Here is a 15887-nt window from a genome sequence, read left to right on the forward strand (position 1 = left end):
TAACTGAAACCTTATGCATGTACTTGGCTACAAGTTCACGCATGATTTCAGACCTCTTCAAAGAGCTCATAATTATTAAAATTAATAAATTCAATAATTTCATGTTGTTAAATTCATAACTGATCTTGCTAGTCTAGTTTTAAAGCAGGTAGATGGTTTCCTGACCTCTGCACAGCTCGCACAGTAGTTACCCTTACATAAAAGGTGTCTCTTGCCTTTGGGACCTGAGGCTTTAAGACAAACTCCAAACCCAAAAGATGTGCAATTGCTTTGGTGACAACTAATGTCTGCTTTCATCCTTTCTACAGGTTTTGTTTCTAGATGAGCCAACAGCTGGGCTGGATCCTCTTTCCAGGCACCAAGTGTGGAGCATTCTGAAGGAGCGCAGAGCTGGACGGGTGATCCTCTTCAGCACCCGCTCCATGGACGAGGCCGATATCCTCGCAGGTAAGCAGAGGCTCAGCCAGGAGCATCCCTGCAGCAGGAGGTCTATGTGAGGTTCAGTTGTGAAAAAAGTTTTGAACCACTACTCTATGGGATACATTCCTTTGGCTTTTTCTTTCTTTAGATCGCAAAGCTTTTATCTCGCACGGGAGGCTGAAGTGTGTTGGCTCTTCTCTGTTCTTGAAGAAAAAATGGGGGATTGGCTATCATTTAAGGTATTTACTTCAGCCCCAAAAACTGGTATCTGGGAACACTCATGTGCAAGGAACCACCAGAATGACTGTAACAGGGAGCCCATAGAGCAGAAGTTGTCAAAACAGGAAAACGAAGTGAATTAGTATTCAGTTAAATTAACTGAAACTGCATTTTACTCCAGAGCAAGGAAAGAAGGAACTATGCTGGAGTTTTGTCTTTATGCAGCATAGCAAATACAATGGGGGGTTTGTGTTTTGGTTTGCTTTTGGTGTTGGTTTTTTTGTTTTTTTTTTCAAAACTAACCATCTGGGTTTTTTTCCACTGAACAGGATCCATGCCAGTGATTCTTGTGACTTAGAGAACGTGACATCTCTGGTGAAACGGTACATCCCCAATGTCACATTCTCAGGACACGGTCAAAATGAGCTGAGATATAAACTGCCATTAGAAAACGTGAATAAATTCCCAGGTAGTGTATATTAAAATACTTGAGAACTGTGAGTAGAGAGAAAATAATCACAAATGTGGGGAAAGAGAAATGAAGAGGGAGATTTCTTACAGCAGTCACATGAGGACTTTAGAACTGCTGCATTGTTCCTTCCCCCCCACAATTTTAGCATCCATAGGTTTAAGATCAAAATGTACAACCAATGCTTTTCTATTTTTTGTGATGAAAAACCTATCAGGCTAAGCTGGACCATGTGTTACAAAGAGTTAATTTTTCTTTCTATTAAAAGAGAAGGTAGTGAGAAGAGAAAACTCCATAAACCAGTACCAGCAGTGGCACCAGGCAGACCCTCACTCACCATGTCCGTCACATTCAGTCTGATGATCCCAAAGCCCTCCTGCCTCAGGGGGTGCACGGTCTGAAATGCTGGTGCTAAACAGAAAAACATCTTTCCATGAGCTGTGGATCTGGCAGTTTCGTGTTCCTCCAGCCCCTTGGCATCCTGGCAGCTGGCTGCTTTAGCATTTTCCCTGTGACTGGAGATGCCCCAGTCAGGTTGACTCAGCTTAACCGAAGTCTGGTCTGGAGATGCTCATGTCTGAAACCTTGAAGGCACTTGTATTATCTCTGTCCTGCAGATCTGTTCCGTGGCCTCGACAGCTGCTCCGACCAGGGAGTTATCAGTTACGGAGTCAGCATGACAACCCTGGAGGATGTCTTCCTGAGGCTGGAGGAAGAAACCACAGCGGATCTAGAAGGTACGATCGTGGCTGCAAATACACAATCTGCAGCCTCAGAGAGCAGCTGCTTGGCAATAACCCCTGGGCACGCTTCTAACATTTGATTACTAGGTGGCTCTTAATTTTTCACCCACTAAAACGTAGAAGCTGGTCTTAGACATAAATGTGCAGGTGGAAACCTCTCTGCAGATGAGCACATCCCTGGGGAGGAGTGGACAGGACTGCGATGCCCCCAGGAGCCGGAGCTGGGCTACCTGCTGCTCTCCGACACCGGGAAGGCGACAGTGGATGGCTGGGCTCTCTGGAGGCAGCAGGTCTCTGCCGTGGCATGGGTGCACTTCTTAAAGCTTAAGAGATCAGTGAAAAACCTGCGGTCGATGTAAGTACCAAAGTGATGCTCTCTCGCAGATCTGGAGCTGGTCACAATCACTGCAGGGGGGACGACTTTCACACCCCTCTTTTGACAAACATTTGGACTGATTGATACCAAGTCTTGGCTGTGAATGATCTCGCTGATCTGGACAGATGCTGCCTTTCCAGTGCCAGTAATATAAAATCTCCCTTTTGTGCATTTTTGTTTCTGTGCTGAGTTTACCCAAGGGAAACCCATTTTCCTTCTGAAGAGAAGAATAATTTAGAAACACTTTTCAGGTGGAAGAGGAAATTTTAAAATACAGAGAGGAGGGGAAAATATGACTTCCAGACTTCCTCTTTAATTTTTTTAAACTTCTCTCATGTTGCCGGTGTCTGAACTCATCTGGCCCCATTGGTCTTCTATCTGGCATGTCTCTGGGCACAAGAAACAGAAGGGAGATGCTGATTTATGAAAAGCTTGTATCTTAAGGAAGTCTGAAAGGCGTTTCATGGCCCTAAAAAGTTGAGCACTCCAGATCTGAGGTCTTCTTCCTGCTAAATTTTGAGGGTCTTTGTGAATCATCAAGGCTTGAGACTTCTGAAAATAAAACCGCAAAAAATTTATCACAGAAAAAGCTGAATATAGTATACCATTACCAATAAGCAAATGTGTTCTGCCGAACATCTCTTTTCAGAGTGTTGTTTCATCTCTTTCTTCATGTAGTTTGCTGCTCTATGTGGTTTTTCTGCTTCCTCTGCTTTTGCCACTGTCCCTGGTTGCTGTCTGGAAAAGTTTGAGTGCTTGGGAGCTCTCGTCTGCACAGTACTTCGTGCCCCTGGGGAAGAGGGCTGTCTCGGAGACAACCAGCCTCCTGGTCTACAATAACACGGGTGAGGGGAACAAGCCTTTCCTCCTCCTTTCTTATTCTGGAGTTTCTTGCTGTTGCAAAGGAAAATAAGTGAAAGAGCAGATGGTTGCAGGATGTAGGGGATCTACGGAGTGATGAAGGTTTTTGTGACAGAAGAGCATAAGCACTGTAATTTTTAAAGGGTCGTGAATGAAGCATGCTTTGGCTTCAGCAGCTGGTGAGATGCTGATGCAAAGATGTGAAAAGGGATGTCATAGCAGATGAGATTAGAAGGGACCTAGTTCTTTCCCTGACCCAAATCCAGACTTCTATGCAAACAGTTTCTGCATTTTCACGGTGTGCAGTTCTCCAACCAGGCACCATACTCCCCCGGAAGGGCTCACTAATGCTGTGTCTGGTCTACTTACAGAGTTTTACCTTCAACATTTCTATGAGTGGGTGCTATTTTATGCTATGCGACCAGAGTATGACCCTGTCAGCCTCATCAGACCATCACAAAGGAGAATACATTTTGTAGCTACTCAGTAAACACAGAAGAAAAATGACCATGCAAAAATTCAGTCAATGAGACTCAAATCCATCAACTTCAAAATGAATGTGCAATGATCCACCCCATATGTGCTGTCTGATGTCCACAGCTAATTAGACTTTCTCTGTTTTTGTCTGGTGGTCGTGGATTTTACAAAAACTCAAACCATCAAAGACTCCTGTTGTTGAGTATGATGTTCCTCTGCTTTTGGCTTTCACACCAGGCACAGGCATTGAAGACTTCATCCACATGCTCGAGAGCCAAGATCTCTCAGTGGAAATAACAAGCGAGGAAAATATCACAGAGGAGCTAAAACACAATGGGGCTATAAAAGTATCTCGCAAAGGTCAGGTGAGGATTTTGTTCTCCTCCTACCATTTCTTCCCAACAACTGAATAATTAAGCAAGATGCCTCCATCAGCTCTACCTGTGGAATGGTCCTATCAAATAGGGCCCACAGGTACAAAGATTTGAAAATGTTTTAACCAGTAAACTACATGTTAGAGGAGACCTTATCTCCCTCATCTTCCACCTCAAAATTTAAATTTTTGTAGCACAGCTATACAGGCTTCCAATACCTCATAATTTGTTTTTTAGCAAACAACGCATAAGCAAAACTATTTCAGGATTCTCCTGGTGTGTTCCTTATCTACTGCTTCCCTGCAGATGAGAAAAGCCGAGAGTTTTCATCTTGTTTTCTTGCTCTTTGAAGAGCTACAGGTTTACTGTGTTATGCCACGTGGAGGTCGTCAACTGCTTCCCGGTGCTTGTGAATGTCATTAGCAACGCTCTGCTGAGAGCCCTCAATTCCACCGTGCACATTCGGATCTGGAGTCATCCGTTTTGGTTTGTAAGTGTCAGAGCCTGGCAGCCAGCAGGTGTCAGAAAATAGTTCTTCAATCTGCTTCAGGTCTCAGTAAATCACCAGGTTTTAACGGGAAGCCATGTGGGCGGCTGTCTCTACCTGTGAACCCACCTTCCTCGGTGGTGGTTCTGGAATCGTCATGGTTGACTTCAGGAAAGCTGAAGCTAATTTTTCCACTGTGGGTCTTAAGGGCTGCTGAGCAGAGAGGGTGTCTGGGAGAATCTCTTCAGGGGGTTCCTTTTCCTCTACATCATATTATTCAAGCTGTGACCCACCAATTGACAGAAGAGGAAGCTCACCACAAGTCTGGGATGGAGGAGTGGGACCTGCACCACCACCACCCATCTCTTCTCATCGGTGGGAAGCACTTTGCAGGGCTATGGTTTGGGGAAAACCTTCCTCCTGACAATATTTGGTTTCAAAACCCACTTTGTTCATACTGCCTTGTACTTCATGAGAAATGCCGTAAGATGACATCTAGCCATTACATTGTGGATGTTTTCTACCAACCAACGCTTTGTTCTTCTGTTTTCAGGTGAATGAGACATCATACTGGGATTCTTTTATTTCTATTTACATCCTTTATATGCTGCTGTTACTCCCTGGTTTTTCTCCTCACTTTGCAATGGGCTACATGCAGGATTACAAGGTAAATTCCTGGAAATGGAATAGATTTGGAGTGGGCAGAGGGGATTACAACAGCATTGCAACAAGGACATTTGGATATGCTGGGCAGCTTGGGGTGGTTTTCTCTGTATTGCCTTGAACAACTTTGCAGCCAGCACAGAATGTTAAAAGACAAAAAAAAAAAAAAAAAGGTGGAATTTTACCCCAGTATACCAATGGTAACATGTTTTTATTAACTTTTTATCTCCTGGAGCCATTCCCATGGGTGCAGTTGGCCAACCAGGCACTGACAATAAACTGCCCTTGGCGTTGTGTCTTCGCAGGCAGGAGCTCATGCCCAGCTGCAGATCTCAGAAAAAAACCTCGGCATACTGGTGCGGCCAGGCGCTGGTGGACGTCCCGTTGTGCTGGTTCCTTCTCTTCTCAATGTTCGGGGTTCAGTTCGCCATGAGCAATGAGATTTCTGCGATCGTTGACAGCCTCATCTTGCTGGTACATCCTGTTCTGGTGATCGCTCATTCACTAGGGAGGGGTTGGGGTAATATTTTGAGCACGTGCAGGGAGACACAGCGAGTGCAGATGGTACCGGCACACCTGAGTCCCCAGATCCTTACTCCCCTTCTCCTTGTTTCACCTTCTACCTCTTGGGTTTTCCCAGCTGGAAGTAAAAGGCAGTGAATCTTGCCTTAATATACTCCTTTACCCTTAGCAGTAGAATTGTGGTAATTTCTGAATGCCCTGATCTTAGTGTATAATGGCTTAAGCTGAACCACATCGCTATATATAGGTTTCTGGTTGTTTAGATCACTTCGTTTTCTCCAATAAAAGCCCCCTTTTTTTTCTTTTCTGTAGATCACAGGTATTTTTGGCTATGGAATTTCTATCGTCCTCTTCACCTACTTGATCTCTTTCATCTTTCGCAAAGGGTGGAACTGTGATTTTTGGTCTTTTATCCTGATAGCGGTAAGCATATGGCTGGATAATGTGCTGCAGGGTTTACAGAAATGTATTTTGAGATCTTAAGGATGAATTAGAACTCAAAACACTAAGTATACACGTAGAACATAAATACAGGCATGTGTTTTATAGCAGTCGATTCTATATTAAATTCATATTGCCGTGTTCTGTTCCCACAATCCTGCTCTGCCTCAGGGAAATGCTTAGATCTGCCCTAAACTGGTTCAGGAACGGAGGCAAAAAAGTTATTTATTGCTCTGTTCGACACCTCACATCCAAGAGATGCCAGGTGTTGAGACAGGAGCCATCAGGCAGAGATGGCTGAGGATCCCCTGAACCCTCACTGTTTCTTCTCTTTGTATTTCTTGTCCATTTTTAGCCATTCAACAGAGAACTGAAAAGGTAGACACACACAATTTTTAAAATCAGTGAGGAGCACAGCCCTTCCCATCAGCTAAGTTACCCTCTTGTTTTATTTTTAGGTATGCTTGGTTTCTTTCATCGTTAACAGAGTCCTGGATTCCACGACCAACACTACAGTCCTCCTCTGCGTTCTGTCTTTCTTGATCCCCGTGTACCCGCTGCTGGGTGTAGTAATGATCTGCCAACACGTAAGTGGTGGCACTGGGCGAGGAGAGGCACCCCACCATAAAACACAACCGAGTGTCTTGTGAGCAAAGCCTGGTGGTAACCTCATGCTGCATTCTGGAAAGGCTCCTTAGTTTCCTTTCATGGGTGAGATATTCCAAATAGCCAGAGTGAGTCATTAGATGGCTGTTTCAGGTCAGATCTGATTTTTCCAGCTGTTCATTATGGCCAGGGGCTACTCCTCATGCAGTTGAGTTGTGATGGTAGATTAAGTAAGCACTCTTAATTATTTCCATGCAGAATCAAGCAACTTGGCTTGAACCATCACAAGAGAAAATTTGAAGTCAGCCATCTGACTTTGTATGAAAGCTGAGAGAGAATTACAAATACTCGCAAGGTGCTTTACTCCAGGTCAGCTGAGGGTGGTTGCGGAAAGTCAGCTAGGAATTTAACAAAACCCTCCAGCTACGTGCGAGATCATTCATGAGCCATTAATTACATGAAGTCCAAATAGAAGGGACTCCTCCTCTGCCCTGTCCCACTCACCTCCAGCTCTTTCTGCTGGGACCCCAAAGGCCAGGAGACCAGATGTTTTCCTGTGACAAGCCATTATCCCCAGAAGGAGAGTCTGATTCATGCCCTGAGCACCATGACGTTTTCTTCTATAGGACTGGGACGCCCATAGTCAAACATCTGTATATGTTAATCTGGTTGGTGAATATTTTGGGTAAATCAGAAGCTTTTGCACATTTCCAAAGTGTTTGTAGTTTGCTTTTAACTCTTCCAAAATTAGCCAGCGTTATACTAAAGAGCTACGGGTCTTCACTGTGTTGTTTTTTTTTTTTTTTCTTTTCTTCTAGAATTTTATAGAACGTATTGCTTTCGGTGAGACTCCAAGGAATGATGCACTAATAGCTGTCTTTGCAGTAAGAAAATATTTAAGATTGCTTTTATTTAGCAATGTGTGTCTCCTGAGCCCTGTCCTCAGTTATGAGGAAGCAGGCGAGAACCCTGAGCTCATCTCATGCAGAGGGAGGATCTGGCTGGGTCTGGATGACAGATTACCCCCCGGGCAAAAATAACCTCACTCCTTTGGAATGAGGAAGAGAAAATGAAATAGCCCCAGATCACTTAACGCTGCCCTGTTATTTTATGAATTGTGTTTTTCTTCTACCATCATTGCTTTCTGCAGTGTTGGTAGGTGACAGCAGAGTTCGCAGCCTTCAGGATTACCCTGAGTTTAGATGTTAATGGACTTTATTTTTGCACACTGTGTTTTTCTCCCACATATTTTATAACTCTGCCACCATTTTCTCAGCTTCATCTGGAGTAGGATGGAAGGCAAGGCTGTTAATGAGGCAACCTCTGTTTTTCAGCCTTATATCCATTCTGTGGCTTTCATTTTTCTTCTTCGATATTTGGAGACGAAATATGGAAGAGCAGTTCTGAGAAAGGACCCAGTATTTAGGTTTGTATAAATATACACGCACCACAAGCACCTGCAAGATCTAAATTCCTACCACACTGCTTTTCCTTGAAGATATTTTGATCAGATATCGTTGTCCTTGTATCCCTATTTCTAAGTATTTTTATTTAATACTGCTGATTTTTTAAATAACCCCTTAAATATTACAATGCTATGATAATATAAAACAACTCTCAAGCTTGTTAGTACCTCCACATAGTGTTGCCTGTGCTGTGTGGATGTACCAGACTGGCTCTTTGTACAACACAAAGATTATAAATACAAAAAAAGTAATAATAAATATTTTAAAACCCACAAGAAACGTTGAACCAGAGGGACATTCACTCTCAACCTACCCGGAACTGGTGGAGAACAAGGGTAAAGAACAAAATGCTGAGACGGATCTTGTGGCTTTTTAGGATTTCCCCAAGAAGAGAGAGCAGCCACCAGCACCCTGAGGAGCTCGAGGAGGAAGATGAAGATGTTAAAGCTGAAAGAGCAGCAGTGAGAAGTGCCATAGTGGCTCCGGGCCAGGAGGAGGTACGGCTGAGTGTTATCCTTCGTGTTTTATTTCATACCAGTAGGAAGCCCCCTGGTAAAAACCAAACCACCAAGTATCCATCAGTGCAAGTCAGTGCTCTGGCTGTATTATTCTCACCGGGAAAATCAAACTCTCAGATGTACAGTGTGGGTCACATCAGGATAGAGAGGAAATCTGTCAAATGGGATGTGGACAATAAACTGTCCTGCGGTAGCTCATATTCTCAGTGAACTATAAAACAAATTCAAAGATCTTTAGAAGGTTTTCTACCTTTTTTAATGGAAAAATATTACTGAAGGATTAATGCTATCCAATATAATAGACTAATCGTTCTTTTTCCTCCTCGCTTTCAGAAATCAGTCATTATTGTCAGCAATCTGTGCAAGGAATATAAAATAAAACAAGCTGGTTCATTTTTTAAGAAGAAGAAGAAGATGGCCATCAGAAATGTTTCCTTCTGTGTTAAAAAAGGTGAGGACTGGAACTGTTCTCCTAGACCTGTTTTGGACCCCTGATCACACCCGGAGAGCTCATTCTCTGCAGATTCTCCGTTATCTGAGCAAGGACGTAAAGGTCAAACCTATTCATCCTGTGGTTAAGGCATGTTCAGTCTGGGGCTGATGTGTTAATGAACGATGTGATGTGGAGGTACCCTGTTAGTTACTTTTGATTCTCCGTTATCTAAAATAACGCAGCTCCCCCGCTCTCCAGGATCCACTTCACTAGTGGCTTTGAGAGCCCTGGGAGCAATGCTCGGACTCGCAGCATCAGTTAGAGTTGAAGTATTATGGGCTCTCAGAGCATGCACTTATACTCTTTACTTTTATAGGATCTTTGATATGAGCATGCTCCCTTCTATATTTTTTCTTTTGTGGGACTGTGCCTGATATATTTGTTGAAAGGGGAGTATTGCTAAGAAATTTTATGTATTGATTCCAGGGGAAGTATTAGGACTCCTGGGGCCCAACGGAGCTGGTAAAAGCACAGCCATCAAAATGATTACTGGAGAGACGACCCTGACTGGTGGGCAGGTAGGAGGCATCTGGAGAAAAGGGATAGATCCACGATAAAAATGCAAGCGCAAGCCTTGTACCTAGGCTAAGCTATGATTTTTTCAAAGCATTATTAGGGATCAAAGTTTTAACTGAATGCATTGTGCTATTAAATTAAAAAATGTATTCATAAAAAATATTGTGAGCTACCTCTAGCTTTGACAAGCCGTGGCAACTACCCTAACTGGCCATGTTTATATTCAGAAGCTCTGTAAATGGGGGTTGTGAAATCGCTCCCTTGCTCTTCATGTTTCCTCGCCTAAATCCCCATGAAGCCCATAGTCTTCTTCTGAGCCAAACCCTTGTAACCTGGTCAAGGCTACGTGAGAGTAAAATGACCAGCCTGGTTGTGCAGGTGCTGATGAAGAGGGGAGATGGAGCAACCTCCCACCTCCAGGACCCCGCGCCCGCCTTCCTGGGGTACTGCCCCCAGAAGGACCCGCTCTGGCCGGACCTCACCGTGCACGAGCACCTGTGGGTCTATGCAGCCATGAAGGGGGTGTGCAAGGAGGACACGGCGGCTGCTGTCAACCGGTACGGATGGAGGGGTTTCCAGGGGTTGGTCAATGTTTTATCCCCAAGCCCTAGGGCATGGGGAGGGGACCAGAAAGTTAAAATTCACTGTGAGCCAGAAGTAACCTTGAAAAAACTCAGGAAATGGAGCTGCAAAAGTGATTTTGTGCTAAATGTTGTGATTGAGTGAGTGGGTTAAGAAAAATCTCCAATTTGCCTAAGTGCATTTAATGGGGATAAATTTACCACTAATGTCCTTTTAAGTATGTTATCTTTAGGAAGCATTTCTAAAATCTCTGATGTTATAGTTTGGCACTACAAGAAAGGGTGCTCAAGTACTGCCTGCTCAGCTGACGCTGGCAGGGTGGATTTAAAATGTTATTGACACTAATGGTGGCTTTAGAAAAGAGCTTGTGGCTTACTCAATACACTTTGCTTCAAATATTCACTTACATTTTAATAACACAATAAATGTTTCATGAAAACAAGCAGGAGTCAAGAGCAAGGGGAAGAGAGGTCTTTTTTCTTCCCATTTTTGGAATACTTGATGAGAATATTGAGTCGGCAGTAATAAAAATGTTCTTTTTTTGCTTGTTCCCTTTCCCCACAGAGTAGTGAATGCTCTGCAGCTTCAAGACTATTTGAAGGAAAAAACCAGAAAGTTGTCAGCTGGGATAAGCAGGAAGGTGTGTTTTGTTTTACCTGTAATGAGGACTGTAATGCTCATAGCACAAATTAAAAATCCTCTTCGTGAGCGGAGGGACCTACCTGTCCACCCAGGAGAGCATCTTGTTGTCTCCCATGGTGGGATGATGGAAATCGGCCTTTTCCGAAACCACATTTCCTATAAATCAGAACCTTGATTCCCATAAAGGAAGCGACGCTGTCCGCAGCTCTTTGCATACAGAATGTCAGGGACTGTGAAAGATCTGACCCAATCCCCTTTCCCTGCCGCAGCTGTGCTTCGCCATGTGCATGCTGGGGAGCCCCGCGGTCCTGCTCCTGGACGAGCCGTCGACTGGCCTGGACCCCAACGGGCAGCACTGTGTCTGGTGAGTAGGACCTTGGTCATTGTGCTGCCATGGTGGTAGAGGGGTTGGAAGCCAAGAGTAGATGCCTCAGGTTAGGTGAAGAGTGTTTTACCTCATCTGTGGTTAGTGCTGCTCATCACGTGCCAGTGGTTTTATGGGAAATTCCATTTTCCTGGTTTTCTCCAGCTAAAGCGTGTGCAAGGAGAGAGGAAAACCATTTTACCTTCAACCTTGTAGCAAACTTTAGGACAGTGATATATGGGATTTGGGAAAATTCATAAAGGGACCCGAGTCAGAATTTTTTTTTTTACATTATTTCAAAGTATTACCATGTGCGCATCAGTTTGAAGTTGCTGGATGTGAAGTCTTTACATTTGTTTTAGGGGAAAGGCATTGGAGAGAGAGGGACAAAGAGATAAGAAAAATTGTCTGATATTCCCAGGTAGTGTTAGCTTTTTTCCCCATCTGATCTTCAGGAAAATGATTCGTGCTGCCCTGAAATCCAAGGAGAGAGGAGCCATCCTGACAACGCACTACATGGAGGAGGCGGAGGCGATGTGCGACCGCGTGGCCATCCTGGTGTCTGGGCAGCTACGGTGGGCGGCAGTGCGGGCACACAGCTGAGCTGGGACACGGTCCATGCAGCCACGGGGGCTTCTCCTCCAGCCTCACCTGCCTGAGCCCATCACCATGGACTTTAGGGAGCGCTGCCCGTGATCTCACCAGCAGCACAATATGGGAAGGAGCAGATGGTGGGGCACCGATGGTTTCACACTGATATCTCTTTTTCCTTCCTCTCCTGCAGATGCATTGGCTCCATTCAGTACCTGAAGGACAAGTTTGGCAAAGGCTATCTGCTGGAAATTAAGGTCAAGGATCCAGAGCGCACTGATCTTCTTCACGCTGAGATTTTGAGGATTTTCCCAAGTGCAGCCCGTCAGGAGCGGTAACTATAAAATACAGGATGAATGGTGGCTTCAACACCACCTCATCCCTAAAAATGTGCCCAATGTGATGGCCAGGATCTCAGTTGGAGAGGGATAACAGCCCAGAGTCCCTCTATAGGGATCTGATTGGATAATGTCACCACATCCAACCCTGCTGTTGGATCCAACCCAAGCCCATACATCCAGTTCATAGCGTGACATAAAGTTTTGATCCCAGAACCTCAATACAGAGCAAGAATCACCTTTTCTTCTTTTTCCTCAAGGTTCCGCTCATTGCTAGTCTACAAGGTCCCAATGGAAGATGCATTGCCCCTGTCTCAGTCTTTCTCCAAGCTAGAGGACGGTAAGAGCAAAACAAGATGACCTTCTGAAAAGGTGGAATGCAGACTGCTAATTTTTGATTCTCCATTTCTCCACAGCCAAACGAAACTTCAGCCTCGAGGAGTACAGCTTCTCTTTGAATACTCTGTCTCAGGCAGGTGATTTCAAGGCTAGACGTGCTGTAAAGGCGTGAGCAGGGACAGAAGCTGCAGCAAGACCTGGGCCACTGCAGTGGCAGAGGCTGCTCCACCAAAAATCTGCCGGGGGGCGGTGGGCAAGGGGTTCTCTACTGGGAAAGTGGTTAAAAATTTTTTTTTTTTTTTCTCACTGCTGGGATTTAGCATGGTGGGAACAAGCCAAGGCAAGGTGTTGCTGCCTGGCTCCACTCACCCGAGACAGGCACATCCAAGGGATGGGCGCTCTTGGGAGATGCTGGTACCCAGTGTCTGTGGTTGCTCCTGAAGCAGCAGGTTATTGTTGCTTGGACGAGGCTGGTGGCAAAGATGAGGAATGTTTATGTCAATCCATTGGTGGGTAAAACCAAGGGATACACCTATGGGCAGCCAGTGCCTCTCAGCAGGTTGTGCCAGAGGGCACAGGACTCTCAGCTACTGCATGTGTGACCTACATAAAGCTACTTCACACACCTCTCATAGGGGTTTCAGAGCTGTGCCTCCTGTAAAGGAGCTCCACAGTGCCTAGTGAAAGTCAGAGAAATAATCAGAGTTTTGTCTTGTCCGTTTCAGGTGGTTTTGGAACTCTCCCAAGAGCAGGAAAATGATAATTTTGATCTGACTTTGGATGGGACTTTGGAATGGAAACAACTCCAGCAGGAGGACTGGTAAAGATCCAAGATGCTCATTTACTCATGACTCAGTATTAACCTAACTGATGTGATGCTGCACGTATTTCCTGCTGTTACCAACATACCACGAAGAGGAGGAAGAGCTCTGCCTTTCTGGTGAGCGTCAGCTGAGGGCTCCTCTCTGCTGCAGAAGACATTTCACCTGGACTCTGCAGGCGTCTACGCTGAGCTCTACCCCACGTTGCATTTCCAGTGGCTGGTGGATGAATTATTGCCCACACTGGTGAGAGCTCTTGTCAAGCAGAGTGGCGTGCAGCAGAGGGACTGCAAGGTTTGCAGAAAGAAGGGTCATAACCCATCTCTGGGGATCAAGGCTCTGCTTTGCCCAGTGGATCTGGGAGCATCAGGGACTCTGGACATGCTGCCAACCTTCTGGGCTCCTCTCCCACCCGTGTGTCAGACTATTTGCCTACGACGTGTTTAAATACATCCTATTGAAATTTGCACTCTATTTTATACCCTTCCAATAAATGTCTCTACAGAAACCACGGTTACACTCTCATATGTCGTCATTGCTGTGGACCATCAGGAACAGCTGAGCAGCTGAAACCCCATCCCCAGGGGATGGAGGTGGCTGCAGAGGGCCCAGGGCTGCTGGCCAGGCGGTTGTAGTCCCTCGTGTTGACTATTTCCAGCAGTCTGGCTGAGTGAGCACACTCATCCTGACAGCTCCAGCACCTTATCCCTGTGCCCAGCATATTTGCAAAGGTTAAAACTCTCACAGCAAATATTAACTCCAATTCCCTGTCTATAATCTGCAGCGGTGACTGTGTCGCAATCGCCGCTTCTGTACATTCCCCACTCGGCTTCAAAACATATTTTGGCAGTTGGAGGGGACATATTTGTAGAGATCATGACTATTTCCTTCCTGGTTGCACAACAGCTCAGTTTGTACTCCCCACCCCTGGGGAATGGGTAAGTGAAACCACTGAACATTTCGGTCACCTGTCCGTGCACTGGGCTCTGGGCAATGGGAACTCGGTCAAAGGGAAGGGTTTTATTTAGTGCCCTGGGGATATCGGCAGAGGTGGAGAGCTCCAGCCGTGAGGTTTCTGGTATAACAACAGTTTAAATGATCCATTCCTGTTAGGTTTTTCTCATCAGCTTTTCGTGGTTTGCGCCTTGGGAGATGCTGCTGGTGAGAGGGGCCCTCTGCTGTGGTGGGTACTGGTTTGAGTGGACCCGTAAAATACGCTGGCTTCCCTCTATCAGCCCTCCGTACCTCTGCTCCCCCAGACAGACCCTCGCTTCTTTAACCGGGAAATCTCTTTTCTGCTGCACAGCATGAGGGGACCGGGTCCTTTGGAGTTCTTTGAGTGATGTAAAGACACAAACAGTAACTAAAGCTGCAGCAAACGAATCCTGTCCCAGAGAGAGCATCTCTGGGAGCTGGGGAGAGGCAGAGGAGTGCGCTGGGATAGTGGAAAGACAAGAAAGCAGAGAGCAGGACTGAGGGGTGAAACCTTGTGGCAATTACATTTCCTCCTCTGGGGTGAAGAGCATCTCCTGCCTTGGTTGTTCCTTCCAACGCCACTTGCTCAGTTGTTTCTCCTACGTAACTACCACCAGCCCACTTCATCCTCTGCTACTGCAGGCTTCTCAGATTATTCTCCACGATATTTGGGGATTTCCATTGCAGGGGAACATGGAGCAAGCAGAGCTGGCTCCATCATCTTCTGCACAAGGAGGAGAAGGAAAAAGACCCCCAGAGAGTCCCCAAAGGCGAGCTGGTTGGAGCGGGGGCATTGCATCAGCCTGGAGGGAAGGGGGACAGGGCTCGTGGCATTGCCACCGCACAGCTGAGATGTCCAGGTCCTGGCCCATGGCCAGTGCTTGGAGAAAGGGGTTCTGTCACCAGCACAAAGTGGAGCTCAGCTGGCAAGAGGGAACGAACAAAAGTTCTCAAAAAGTTCAAGAGGACTGAGCTTTTCCTTTGGAGGAGGGGAAAAAAAAAAAAAAAGAAAAAAAAAAAAGAACAAGAGAGATTTAGTGGAAATGGACTGGCTTCTTAAATATTCCCTTCAGAGGTCACCTTTGCCTCCCTCCTTTCAGCTGCCTGAGCTGAAGGGCTGCAGGGTAAAGCCATCCCCCAGCAGCTGCGGTCGCTGTACCTGCTCTTTGAGCGCAGGGGCTGGCAGCAGCCTGGTGGGAAGCACCCTTCTCCAGCTTGCAGACCAGCTCCAGAACTGGCCAGACATTTTGGTTATTCTCCTTGTTTCCCAGCCCAGCACAAGCCCTCCATGGACAAGGTGTCTTTGCTGATAACCCTGAACCAGAGCATGCTGGCCGTGCTGCAGGACGCGTCCATCCTCCGGCAGAAAGAGGGTGAAGCTGCGAACGCTGCACATTCCCCATAGTAACTCATGTAATAACTTTGTCTTATTAACAGGGAGATTCTTATTTATCAGATTTAATAATGCCCTCTTTATGCAGCAAAGCGACAAAGCGCACAAAGGGCCATTCACCGCCAGCCGCCTCCAGTGCCGCTCCTCAAGCATCGTGCCCCACACGAGCATCCCAGAGTGAGAGCAGAGAG

General features: G+C 45.9%; 1 protein-coding gene across 1 annotated transcript in view; it reads left to right on the forward strand.

Annotated features, from left to right (window-relative positions):
• The window catches only part of LOC104462648 (ATP-binding cassette sub-family A member 10-like), a 20484-nt gene extending 6954 nt beyond the window's left edge, over positions 1 to 13530 (forward strand). Inside the window, 26 exon segments of the mRNA XM_010074682.1 lie at positions 309 to 447; positions 569 to 659; positions 969 to 1108; positions 1726 to 1845; positions 2017 to 2206; positions 2906 to 3072; positions 3803 to 3930; positions 4292 to 4429; positions 4980 to 5093; positions 5395 to 5429; positions 5431 to 5563; positions 5924 to 6034; positions 6511 to 6639; positions 7477 to 7542; positions 7993 to 8084; positions 8501 to 8621; positions 8976 to 9093; positions 9562 to 9653; positions 10030 to 10208; positions 10798 to 10873; positions 11145 to 11239; positions 11695 to 11814; positions 12024 to 12164; positions 12429 to 12508; positions 12585 to 12640; positions 13233 to 13530. Of these exon segments, the coding sequence (XP_010072984.1) occupies positions 309 to 447; positions 569 to 659; positions 969 to 1108; positions 1726 to 1845; positions 2017 to 2206; positions 2906 to 3072; positions 3803 to 3930; positions 4292 to 4429; positions 4980 to 5093; positions 5395 to 5429; positions 5431 to 5563; positions 5924 to 6034; positions 6511 to 6639; positions 7477 to 7542; positions 7993 to 8084; positions 8501 to 8621; positions 8976 to 9093; positions 9562 to 9653; positions 10030 to 10208; positions 10798 to 10873; positions 11145 to 11239; positions 11695 to 11814; positions 12024 to 12164; positions 12429 to 12508; positions 12585 to 12640; positions 13233 to 13331 (2970 nt within the window). The 3' untranslated portion in view covers positions 13332 to 13530.
• Positions 13531 to 15887: the final 2357 nt, after the last annotated feature.

This window comes from Pterocles gutturalis, unplaced genomic scaffold (genome assembly GCF_000699245.1).
Source record: "Pterocles gutturalis isolate BGI_N339 unplaced genomic scaffold, ASM69924v1 scaffold32242, whole genome shotgun sequence".
NCBI classification, from domain to species: Eukaryota; Metazoa; Chordata; class Aves; order Pterocliformes; family Pteroclidae; genus Pterocles; species Pterocles gutturalis.